The following is a 12,991-nucleotide window of genomic DNA, read 5'->3' on the forward strand; positions in this document are numbered from 1 at the left end:
ATGCCCAGTGGTGAATGCGTTCTGAGTGAGCTACATGTTGATAATTTTGCCTGTTTGATTTGTCACTCCTTACAGTTGTGTACTGTCAGTTATGGAAAAGTCAAGCTGGTCCTGAAGCACAATAGGTAAGGGATTCTGTGACAGACCTGTCCAAGCCACTTTCAGTCTCTGTACTCCAGATGTTAAGAAGCCAACATTTGTGGACTATCCACTCTGCACCAACACCCACTTCCCTAAGTAAGGCTCAAGTCCCGGCTTATTTGTCTTCAAAGTATGCTTTGCCCACAACTCTCATGTTACACCACAGTCAGTAGTTTATAGCTCAGATTTGGCAAAGGGTTGTGGGAGGGTGAGAAAGTGGAGAGAAGCATGAGGCCACTGTTTTCAGACATCTGATTGAGCAATGAGACCTTCTGAATATGGTGTACTGGTCAGTTAGGCATCTCCTTTTGTAGGTACCTCGTTGAAAGCTCCCACCCCGATGTTATCCAGCATCTTCTCCAGGACCCAGTGATTCGGGAGTGCCGCCTGAGGAGCTCTGAGGGGGAGGTGACTGAGCTCATCACGGAGACTTTCACAAGCAGATCTGCTGTATGTGAGCTTCTGGGTCACCCTGGGGGTGGGAACAGTTGGTGCTGCTGCTCTCTCAGGTGCTTCTATTTCTGTGTTTGCAACCTAGAGGCCATGAAGTTCTCTTGCAACTTAAGTTATTGCTTTCAAATCCAAATCCTATCTTTCTCTTACAGATTGCAAAGACTGCTGAAGACAGTGGTGGGCCCTCCACTTCCCGGGTGACAGATCAACAGGGTAAATCTGACATCCCAACGGACCTGTTTGACTTTTATGAGCAAATGGACAAAGATGAGGAAGAAGAAGAAGAGACACAGACAGTATCTTTCGAAGTCAAGCAGGTTATTGAACAGATTCCTTCCTGGTTCCTTCTCTAAGCCTGTGTCAGAAGCTGGCCCAGCCCTGCACGGACTCTTTCTGTAGTCTGTGTGAGAGAAATGCTCATCCATTCCCAAACCGCTTTCTCCTCTTTGGTGTCTGTGGGCCATGGCATCATTCCTTCTAATGGAATTAGATCTGGGTGTTCCATTCCTCAGGCTGGGTCAACCTTTACAAATTCTTAGGGAGGTGTGGGAAGTGACGCTAGAGGGGCATTTTTTGTGGCTGGTTGGATTTCATTTTTTCTGTGTCCTCAGTTTGGGTTGCCTTTATTAAGCAGGATCTGAAGTTGCCAAAGCCTAGGGAAACTGCTGTCCTTTTGATCACAAGGCCCCTTAGAATATGTGCTGTTGGTGAGCATGCTTTGGAGTTAGGAAGTTTATAAAACCTCCTTTGTTCTCACTCTCCAGGAAATGATTGAGGAGCTTCAGAAACGTTGCATCCACCTAGAGTACCCTCTGTTGGCAGAATATGACTTTCGGAATGATTCAGTTAACCCTGATATCAACATTGACCTGAAACCCACAGCCGTCCTTAGACCTTATCAGGAGAAGAGCTTGCGGAAGATGTTTGGGAATGGGCGTGCTCGTTCAGGGGTCATTGTTCTTCCTTGTGGTAAGTGATACTTAAATGAAGAAGACCTCCAGGCTGCCTCACACTCTCCCTGTGTACCTTTCTCTAAATCACATCTGGCCAGGGAATAGCCATGGTCAGATGACTCCCATTCAGGACTTGACAAATATTTGAGGGCTTGCTGTGTGCAGGGCTCTGACCTCCACACTGGGATATAATGGTGGAGAGAACACTCTGATCTCAGGCTTATTTTGGTGAGGTGGAAACAGATGGTAAACACCTAAGCAATGTGTGAAATCTTGGGCAGTGTGTCAGGGAGGCTGTTATTTTGCATGCTGGGTTGGGCCCTTGCTCTTTGCCATCAGTCTTGTGACGCCTGTTTAGGTGGAAGCTCCCCAGCACAGACACTGGCTTGTTCCTGGATAGTGGGTTAGAGTGTGTTCATCCATGAAGGCAGGAGCTGCCCTGGCTCCTGTCTGATATCATTTATCCCAAGTCGTGGCAGCTCCTGGCCTAGCTTCACTGTCCACAGTAACAACAGACTCCACTGTCCTGGACTTAAAGTGGCAGAAACTCTAGGGGAGTTTCATGGGCCTTTAGGTGTTGGTGTTCTTTTTTTTAGAGCTCCATGAGTTATTTTGATCCATATTCCTGGTAAAGGAAGAATTGCTGTTTAAAGGAATAGCTTGGTTTTTTAATTTTGATCTTCACAGGGTTGATGGTAGTAAATGTGGATGCTTCTGAAATTTCTCCTCTGTCTCTACCAGCAGTGTACACACTGCATTAATGACTTCTCAGCCCAGTTGGCTGTGTAGTCATAACAGCTGTCTTTTGCCGAGTCCTCCTTTGTGCATCTGTGTGCTGGGCACACTCAACCCCAGCAGCACTCCTTTCCCATGGATTTGGGCAAGTTATGCCTTAGTCTTAGTTTTACCATGTTCAAAATGTAGTGTCTCTTATCTCTGGTTTGTTTTGAGATTTCAACATTTAAAGAAGATGCTACAGTAGGGGCTGGCACTTGTCTCTTGTATTTCTTACATTTGTGTATAAAGTGGGCATGGCTCCTTTTTACAAAGACAAACACAGGTTCCAGAGCAGTAACTGCCTCACAGTGTCCGTTGTGAAGATTGGTACAAATAATTTGTCCAGATTTGTGTGCTGATGAGTCTGTCTCTCTCCTTCATTTTAGCCTGGCCTTGGGTAGGATTATTCTTTGGTTTCTTGTAGGTGCTGGGAAGTCCCTGGTAGGCGTGACAGCTGCATGCACTGTCAGAAAACGCTGTCTGGTGCTAGGCAACTCAGCTGTGTCTGTGGAGCAATGGAAAGCCCAGTTCAAAATGTGGTCTACTATTGATGACAGCCAGATCTGCCGCTTCACCTCTGATGCAAAGGACAAGCCCATAGGCTGCTCCGTTGCCATTAGCACCTACTCCATGCTGGGCCACACCACCAAAAGGTCCTGGGAGGCTGAGCGAGTCATGGAGTGGCTCAGAACTCAGGAGTGGGGCCTCATGATCCTGGATGAGGTACACACCATACCAGGTAAGCAGAGTGAGAGCTAAGCTGCTCATTCATTGCATGGACAAAAACTGATTTCCAGCTGTTGTTTTGAGAGAGGGGCTACTATGTAGTACACCCATCTTGCTAGAAAGACTGGCCTGGTAGTTTTGTTGGTTAGAGCATCATGCCAAGGTTGTGGGTTTGATCCCTGGTCAGGACACATACACGAATCAACCAATGAATGCATCAATAAGTGGAACAATAAGTTGTTGTTTCTCTCTCTCTCTCTCTCTCTCTCTCTCTCTCTCTCTTCCTCTCTTCCTTTCTCTCTCTAAAATCAACTAAAGAAAGTAATTGAATAAGTCAGAAGCATGTGGGGGTGAGGGTTGGGGTGGATGGCATATACTTTCACAGCTTCCTTAATCACTGACCCAGAGTAATTTTTTTTCTTTTTCAGTCTTATTGTTGCATTTCAACCCCATATTTTTTATGGTCCTGTGAAATTGACTAGGAACATTGAAAATCCTTGCAGCAGTGTTTGTTTTATTTGAAGGCTAAAGTATTGATCATTAATATATTACAGAAGCCCTACTTCTAATATTGCAAGCAATTTGTTTTTAAAAACAGCTGTATTAATATAATTTATATACCATAAAGTCCACTCATTATAATTATATAATTCAAGCTTTTTAGTAAATTTATGGAGTTGTGCAACCATCACCATGATCTAGTTTTAGAACTTATTTACAGTCAGTGTTTTCATCCTTAGCCCCAGATGACCACTGAATTGCTGTCTATCTCTACAACCTTGCCTTTTCTGGAGACATCATATTAATAGGATCATATGTATTTTCTTGTATCTGACATCTTTCACTTTGCATAATGGTTCATCCATAGTGTAACATGTATTGATAGTGTATTCTTTTCATTGCTGTATGGTATACCAGGCAAACCTTTTCTGATAAAAAATTATAAGTATCAGTTAGAGATACTCTTAAAGAAATGGTAGGAGGCATTTTTACATGGAGTATTCAAAATATTGTCCAAATGGTTCTAGCATCTGCTTTTCTGTGTATGAGAGCTACTCCGGCACCTCTGGGTGTCTGAAGATACCTAGATGCTCATAGCAAGCTAGATAGAAATTAGGGGTCTCAGGTAGAAGGAACAGGGTGCAAATCCTGAGATGGGAAAGTACTTGGCATGGCCCAACAACGGCAAGGTGGCCCTGTGACTATAGAGGGCAACAAAGAGAACAGTCAAGATGAGGTTGGAGAGGGGCAGGCAGGGTAGCTTCTGGGGGCAAATCTTATATGTAGGGTCTCATAGGTCACGGTAAGTGTTATATTCTTGAGTGGGTGGGAAGTCATTTGAAGGATTTGAGCAGAGGTGACCTGATCTGACTTAATACTAGAGAAGTATTGCCCTGGCTGCTGTGCTGACAAGACTGAAGGAAGCAAGGGTAGAAGCAGCTAAATGGGTTAGTTTGTGGGATCCCAACAGGGGGCTTGATCTGGTAAGAATAAAGGTAATCACACCCTGGCTGGGTTGCTTAGTTGGTTGGAGTGTCATCCTGTACACCAAAACGTTGCAGGTTTGATTCCTGGTCAGGGCACATACCTAGGTTGGGGGTTCAATCTCCAGTCTGGTGCATATGGGAGGCAGCCTATCAATGTTTCTTTCTTACATTGATGTTTCTCTTTCCCACTCCCCTCCCTCCCTCCCACCCTCCCTGTCTCTCTCCCTCTCTCCCTCTCTTCCTCTCTTCCTTCCCCCCGACCCCCTTCCTTCTCTCCCTTCTCTCTCTGTCAGATCAGTAAAACATCATTGGGTAAGGCTTAAAAAAAGAATAAAGGTAATCTAATTCTGGATATGTTGTGAAGTTTAAGCTGACAGGTTGGTTCTAGGAGCTCAGAGAATGAGAAGTCAAGGATGACTGTCAGGTTTTTGGGTTGAGCACTTGGAAGGATAGAGTGGACATTAATTGAGATGTGGAAGACAATAGAGGGAGCAGATTTGGAAAGTGACCAGGGGTAGGATTTAGACATTTTAATTTGATTGCCTATAAGATATTCAGGCAATGGCAAAAACATTAGAAAATAGGGAGAAAACATGAATAGACATTTCACCAAAGAGAATATAGAGATGCCAGTAAGCATTTGAACAGAAGTTCCCCATCATAATCTCTCAGGGAAATGCAGATTAAAAGCATGATGATACACCACTGTACACCTTTTAGACTGGCTAAAATAAAACTGGCAATACTCAGTACTGACAGAGTACAGAGCAGCTGCAGCTGTCACACACTGCATGAGGCAGTGCACAGTGTGCAGTCACTCTAGACAAGTTGAGTAGCTTATTAGAAAGTTAACATATGACTCTATAGTCCCACCTTTGGACGGCCATCCTAGAGAAATGAAAATGTAGGTTCACTCGAAAATCTGTATGTGAATGTTTATTCCAGCTCTAGTCATAATCTCTAAAACCTAGCAACAACCGACATGCTCATCAGTGGGTGACTAGAGAGACACACTGGTGCATCTGTCCCCTGGAACACTACTCAGTAGTGAAAAGGGACACACGATTGCTGCACGTGACAACCTGGCTGAATCTCAGAGGCAGTGTGCTAAGTGAATGGGCCTGTCTCAAAAGTTACATAGTGTGATGCTTTTGATAGCACATTTCTTGAAAAAAAAACTCCAGTGATGGGGACAAATCAGTGAGCGTCAGGATGGGGTGGGGGAGGGTATGACTATAAAGGGAGGGCATAAGGGAGATTTTGGGGGTGATGGATTGGTCTGTATCCTGCTTATGGTGGTGGTTACACAAATCTATACATGGATTAAAATCTATAGAACTGATTTCACTCACCCACCCACCCCCTGAAAATAATCAGTTTTTAAAACTAAACTAAAAAGGAAATTTGAAAGAAGGTGGGTATTTGACTTAATTAGATTGGAAATTGATGATATAGAGAACTCTATCATCTGCGTTTGAAACTTAGGAAGGCTAGAGGCTTTCTGCCTGAGTATATATTTAGTATGACAATGTTCCCACCTGGATCCCAGGTCCCAGAGGGTAACAGCCAGGCTTGGGCCTGGTTATCTGGGGATGAGGTTGTAGTCATGTACCTCATACAGTTCATGCTTGCCGTGTGCCTCTCTGCTGTGGTTTCCTGCATCACTTACTCTGGTTCGGTAGGAGAGTGAAACCAAACAGCTCTAAAGGATTTTGAGTTCAGGCGCTCACCAGGGTGGAGAGCAAATGTTAAATAAGGGAACTGTAGCAAATCAGAGTCAATTTCTTGACTTAAATATTTACTACATTGGATTAAATAGAATGACAAATCTTTGAGAGTTACCTCAAAAAATAAAGGTTGCTATGTTCTTTTACAGCTCTTCCAAAAGGAGCCCTATTAGGTCATTATATTAATAAGAAATTCTTATTACAGTGCTTGTATATATTAAGTATTTATTGCATTGGAGGCACTGTGCCAGTTTCATTATTTTTACAAGTATTTACTGAGGTCCTTTAATAGCAGGCACTGTGCTTAGCACTGGAGACAATGTAGGAGGGACAAAGAATCACACAAATACATGTTAGATAACAACCATGACATACTGTGCAGTCAAAAAGGAGGCAGACACCCTCTGTGATGTCTGAAGCCAGAGTCATCGTGCCCTTGAGGGAGAGCTGGTGTCGACAGGACAGGTCAGCAGAGAGACTTCTGGGTGCTGTGATCACTCAGATCATGACCTGGGTGGTTCTGCAGGTGTGTACCTGTATAAAAATTGATCAAGCTGTACACTTTATTGTAATGTGAGTTCTTCTGTGACAGCTGTCATGGCTGTTAGAGAACGTAAGAGCCATGTGACTGGTTTGTGAGCAGATGCCTCAGGGAGGGCTTGTTTCTGGCTACAGTACCCAGGCAGGGCCCAACTTTACTTCCCTGGAGTTGATAATCCCTGGGCCACCCCTGCTGCTGCTGCCCAGGGCCCATGTTAGGTTGATGTCTACATTGCTATGGCTACCTTGTCCTTCTGATGGGAAGCTTGTCTGGGGTCCTTGGCTGCCTGCTTTTTTGAGCTGGCCCCATTTTTGGAGGTAACACTGACCCTGTTTTTTTGTTTGTTTTCCAAGTCTAAGTGTGATCCATGTTAGGCCTGGATGTTTACTTGGAGTTAGACAGCCCTCTGTTATTTTACTGTTATGGTTTTGGTTTATGCTTTGGGTACAGTCTGACCTCTCATTCCTCAGATTGTTATCATTAACCTTACCTTTAATTGTAAGATAAACATTTTAGCTTTCCTTCAGAATAAAGTTGACCCTTAAACAACTTGGGGTTGGGGGTGCCGGTCCTCCTGCATCAAAAACTTGTGTGTGTAACTTAAGTTGGTTCTCTGCATATACAGATTCCCCACCTCAGACTGAAAGTACATTGACTCTTATGGACCCATGGAGTTTAAGCCTGTTGTTCTAGGGTCAACTATTAGAATTTTTCAAAGGTGAGCCCATGGAAACCCATAAATTGGGTCTTTTAAAATGAAAAAGCTCATATCCTTTATGTGTTTATTTTATTTAATTCGACAAATCAGAAACAATTACAATGTTCAAACAAAAGGAAAACAGGAAGCTGCTGGTTTACCAGCTAATTGGAGGAGTGTGGAGAAGGGTTTCTTAAGGCAGATCAGGGTACCTGGAGTTCACATTTCCCTGTTTTCTCCTTGCTTTTTGGGAAGATGTTGAGAAGCCGAGCAGATCTGGCTCCCTGTGTTCCTCTGATCCCCAGGTGCCCAGCCCTCTTCCTGGTCATCTTGGTGCAAGTTTCAGGGTGACAAATCCCTTGGATAATTCTGAGCATGGTTGCATTCTAAGTGTTGTATCCCCCATATCAAATTACCGTTGGTGCTCCTGCTGAGCTGTAGTGTGGAGAATGCTGAAAGTTGTATCTCCCTATTGTTCTCTTTTTATCCTTCTTTTGAAGAGGTCTGGCAGTGGTGTTAAGTGTTTCCACATGGTCATCCTTGTCTAGAACCAGGTTCCAGTGATCCAGAAACCCAGGGGTTAGCCCACATAGTGTCACAGGCCAGTGTTAGGTCTCAAGGCTGCATGTGGTACTTGAGCATTTAAAAAAGTGACAGTGTGGCCCTGGCAGGGTGGCTCAGTTGGCTGAGCATTGTCTTATGCACCAAAAGCTTGCCAGTTCGAATCCTGGTCAGGGCACATACCCTGGTCAGGGTGTATATGTGAGGCAGCTGATTGATGTCTTTCTTTCTCCCTCTCTTCCACTCTTTTCTTCCTCTCTCCCTCTCTCCCCCTTCCTCTCTCTTTAAAATCAATAAACATCCTTGGGTGAGGATTTAAAAAAAATTTTTTTTTAAGTGACAGTGTGAATCGCTACTTGTTTCCCCAGCCAAGATGTTTCGACGGGTGCTCACCATTGTGCAGGCCCACTGCAAGTTGGGTTTGACTGCAACCCTCGTCCGGGAAGATGACAAAATTGTTGACTTAAATTTTCTGATCGGGCCCAAGCTTTATGAAGCCAACTGGATGGAGCTGCAGAACAACGGCTATATCGCCAAAGTCCAGTGTGCTGAGGTAGCTGTCCCCTTTTCTGCCCTGTCTCTCAGGGAGAGGCTCATGGTTCAGGGGAAATGGACCATGTCATTTTCTCATGGGTAAATACACAGGTCACAACCTGAGCAGAAGTGCTGCTCCCTAATGCAGTTCCCTCAGTCCCCTGTGAGGCAGGTGGTGCTCTGCCACCTCACAGACATATGAAACAAAATCATTATCTAGGAGCATACAGTGAATGGTAAAGTGAGGGTGCTAATCTAGGCTGGCTGTCCTCCAGAGTCCACGCTTCTCCTTTCTGGAAGTGAGTGACTCCGTGTTCTTGTGTGGGCAATCATCCAGATCCCCACCCCCTTTACAGAATATATTTTCAGTAACTTAGAGAAAAAAAGCTATTGTGAATAACAAACCTTTGAAATTGTGAGTTTAAATTTTGAAGCTTTGACTTTAATTATAAATTCATGCCAGAACAATAACTGATTGCTTGAACCATGATGGTATCGTTTGGCTTTATTTTCTATATAAAAAATAAATTATATTCAGTAGTAACTGTAAATGACATGAATGCATGAATTTTTTAATTTTTTTTATTTTATTTTTGTCTGTTTGACCAACTCAAGACATTAGAGCTTTGACATCCAGGTTTTATATTATCCAAGTCTACTTTTGCTGGGTTGGGCTTATGGCAGAAAACACCTATTGAATTTATATGAATCAAGATTCCAATCAGGAAGCTATGTTCAACATGGGTGAATGTAAAATTAGAAAGAGGTAGGGGAAAACCCCTCTTACCAAGGGAAAAAAAAAATGTCAGTGTAATCAATATGCCTTTCTGGTGGTAGAGTAATATGCCTGACTCTTGTCCAGGTTTCTTAGAGAACTTAAACTGTTTTCAGAGTTTAAAATCCTTGTGCTCTTGTGCTATATTCAAATCTTTTAGAAGAGAAAGACACAGAGAAGACTTTAACTTTTTTTCACAGGGCTTCCACAGCCTCACTTACCCATTGGCCCCAATTCTGGACATACGTAGTAACACACAAAAAGTTAAGTGCACGTTGCCCAGGAATGTAACCTTGCTGATAATTATGACCTATGGTTACCAGGTAACCAATTCAGCCAGATAGAGTGATTCAGTTTTGCCTAGATCGCAAGATAAATTTTCATGATTTGCCTTTTTGTTATTGAAATAAGCGATAATTTGAATGGGCTTATTGTTGAGTTTCCTTCTACTTGAAAATTCATGAGATCTTAACTGCCATAGACATTGTGACCTCAGCTATTAGAATCTGTTGTCATGAGAACATAAGAATGTTTCTTTTCTTTAGCTTCGAGGATCAGCACAGAAAACTGAACTTATGGATCCATGAAATGGATGAAAGGTTAAGCTCAGAAAATTTAGGAGAGAGTAAACAGCACCTTTCTGAGAAGAAAAATGAAGTCCATAGACTTGAAATGTTTCTGGGCGAACTACTGGCTGCCAGGTATGGTGCAGAAAGGGAATAGTCCTTTCTCAACTCACAGCTGTGTGTTTGTCTGGTTGGCTGGTTGTTTGGTTTGGTTGTTAGTGGGTGGACTGGTTAGTTGGTGGCTGTGTTTATTTCTATCCCTGAGTGTCTAGAGTAGAAGTGATTGTGCAATGTTTTCTATGGCAGTCCGATCCTCTGGAGAGAGCGGAGGGAGAGAGGTAAAAGCTGATCTGCGTAGTCTTTCCACCTCTCTTCCCTCAACAAATTGGACATGACACTCATTTCCTGTATTTTAAAAATATATACTATTTTATTGTTGTTTGAATATAGTTGTCCCAATTTTTCCCCTCTTGCTCTCCCCTGCGTGACCCACCCATCCCCGCTCCTACAGTCAATCCCCACCCTGTTGTCCATATCCATGGGTCCTCTCTACTTGACACTTCCACTTCTTTCCCTGTTATCCCCCCCCCCCCGCCCCTCTGGTCACTGTCAGTCTGTTCCTTATTTCCATGTCTCTGGTTCTATTTTTCTCATTTGTTTGTTTTGTTCATTACGTTCCACTTATAGGTGAGATCATATGGCATTTGACTTCCATCACTGGGTTTATTCCTCTTAGCATAACACTCTCCATTTCCATCCATGTTTTTGCAAAGAGCAGGAGTTCCTTCTTTCTTTCTGCTGTGTAGTACTCCATTGTGTAAATGTACCACAGTTTTTTGATCCACTCATCTACTGATGAGCACTTAGGCTGTTTCCAGCACTTAGCTCTTGTAAATAACACTGCTCTTTAAATTGGGGTGCATAGTCAAGATTTTTAAGGTATAATCCCAGCGGTGGGATCACTGGATCAAAAGACAGTTCCATTTTTCTTGATATTAGCCTTTAAGCATTGTGATGAGGGTGATAATAATAATATTTTCTCTTCTCTGAGGTTATTATAAAGATATAAGATATAAGATTATTAAAAGATACTCTTCACTGACAAAAATAATGCTATGGATCCCAATTTCCATGTTTTCTTTATGCACTTGGCTCTAGTGCCATTTCCAGTCCACTCAGTCCTCACAATATGCTTTGTAAAACAAGGGGTGTGCTCATTAAGTCTGGCTGTCTTGGAGGTCCCTCTTCTCCACCACAGGACTTGTTTCTTCATTGCTTCCAACTGAGCAAATGATTCTGGCTTTATTCCCGGGCCAAGTTCCCTGGCCTGACTTTCAGGACGTTCGTTACTCCCTAAATCCGGGCTTCACTCCTGACATTTTCAGTTGCTTCACTGGAGCTCTTCCTTTGGACGGTGGAACCCTTTCCATCAGGGGAGAGCAGTTTGACCCCAAACTTTTTAACTACCCTCTTAAAGAGTAGACACACTCATCAGTGAAGCAGGAGAGGTTAACACCCAGCCCGATTAATCAGACAAATCAGCAACAGGGCTTGATTGAGCAAAAATTGCCCAATTCAGATTTTACTCATCCCCTGTTTCCACGGAGCCTTCTTTTTGGTCAAACATGCAGACTCTTCCTAGTCTTGAAGAACAAACATGAAAACAAGTGCACAGTTTGAACTCATATTGACAACTATTGTTGGTGTGCATCTTTTATGACTATCGTAAAATTTCCCTGCGATGCTCTGGTCCCATCCTTGGGAACCCTTACCATGGGGTAAACACTTTTGTTGGTTCTACATACCCCAACCCCCTACAGTGAGCTCCTCAAGGCCAGGGACTATCAAGCCTTTATTATCTGTATAGTCCCACTGTCTAGTATAATGTCCCAAAAAAAAAAAAAAAAAAAAAAAAAAGAGACAAGAAAATATTTGCTGACTTAACAGAATAGTAGCACCATTCTAATTATATAACTTTCTGAAAGTTACACTTCACTTTTTGCTTTTTAAAATCTTGGATATTCTCTAGATACAATATAACATGACCAGACCTACTTCTCTCCTCCTTCCAAACCTTTGAAATAACTTTACACATTCTTCTTGAGCTGTTACTCTCGGATATTCCATAATCAGATGCTGAATCCTTAGTGTGTTTGCTCCCAGGTTCCTTCTAATTTGCTACTTCTCTGGACAATCCCGGGGCTGGTCACCCAGGGGCTCCAGCTGTGTCTCTTGAATTCTGTCACTTGCTTGCTGTTTTTGTTTTATATTATAATATTTCCAGTACACACATCTTGGGCGGGGGGGTAACAGTGGTCCTCTATAGTTTTTACAAGTACCCAAGACTTGAGACTCATTGAATTTTTATCATCCGTTAAGCAATTCTTCTTGGAATACCACTTGTTAATAGTATCTGTTCTCTTGAATTATCATTTAACTCACATCATTGCTTATGCCACCTTCTTGTCCTATCAGATTCCAAGAATAAAATGTGTGTTTTAGAGCAGATACAATATTGTGTACATCACATATATCTCACAGAGGCCCACGGGATGCTATTTACATAGTAGCTGCTCAGAAAAGAAAAGAGAGAGAGAGAGAGACCGTGTAGGAGGCAGACTGTGTCCTGTGTCCCACACTCACGCTAGTTGGTGTCCAGACATCTACATTCTCCCTCCCTGTGTTCCAGGAATCTCCTGAGAGAGGTGCCGATCTGAATGCAGAACTTGTGCAGCAGGATGAAGCCCAACCCAGCCGCATGTGATTACATTTTCCCTTGAGCTAATTAGCATAACTCCACACTGAGATGAGCCAGGCACCTGAGATCAAAGAGTGACACCCATAAGCACGCATACAATGGCCTTTGGAAAGAATTCTTTGATTTTGCATTTTATCTCTGCCAAAGATTGTGTTGGGTCCTGGGCACCTGAGATGATTTTAATAACCTGGGCGTCTAGAAAGCCCAAGCCTTGTGGATTGAGACAGACAGGGTGTAGGAGGTGGCAAAAGGCACCCAGAGGAGGAGCCCTGCCCGCCCCACCCTCTCCAGAGTC

At 43.2% G+C, this 12,991-nt stretch overlaps 1 protein-coding gene across 1 annotated transcript; it reads left to right on the top strand.

Annotated features, from left to right (window-relative positions):
- LOC150007929 (general transcription and DNA repair factor IIH helicase/translocase subunit XPB-like) lies at window positions 1–12,702 on the top strand. The gene is made up of 7 exons (XM_090280844.1): window positions 1–125; window positions 456–591; window positions 747–911; window positions 1,359–1,563; window positions 2,749–3,063; window positions 8,432–8,616; window positions 12,628–12,702. Exons 1-7 carry the CDS (start codon window positions 1–3, stop codon window positions 12,700–12,702), a joined length of 1,206 nt encoding a protein of 401 aa, XP_090136970.1.
- The last annotated feature ends 289 nt before the right edge of the window (window positions 12,703–12,991 follow it).

This window comes from Furipterus horrens, unplaced genomic scaffold (assembly GCF_987537825.1).
Source record: "Furipterus horrens unplaced genomic scaffold, mFurHor1.1.pri manual_scaffold_6, whole genome shotgun sequence".
Classification (NCBI taxonomy): domain Eukaryota; kingdom Metazoa; phylum Chordata; class Mammalia; order Chiroptera; family Furipteridae; genus Furipterus; species Furipterus horrens.

Excerpts from the sequence above, each read along its gene's own strand:
- LOC150007929 (XM_090280844.1), top strand. The coding sequence starts at position 1 with ATGCCCAGTGGTGAATGCGTTCTGAGTGAGCTACATGTTGATAATTTT. Across the intron at positions 912-1,358 it reads TATCTTTCGAAGTCAAGCAG|GAAATGATTGAGGAGCTTCA; the intron begins GTTATTGAACAG and ends CTCACTCTCCAG. Across the intron at positions 3,064-8,431 it reads TGAGGTACACACCATACCAG|CCAAGATGTTTCGACGGGTG; the intron begins GTAAGCAGAGTG and ends TTGTTTCCCCAG.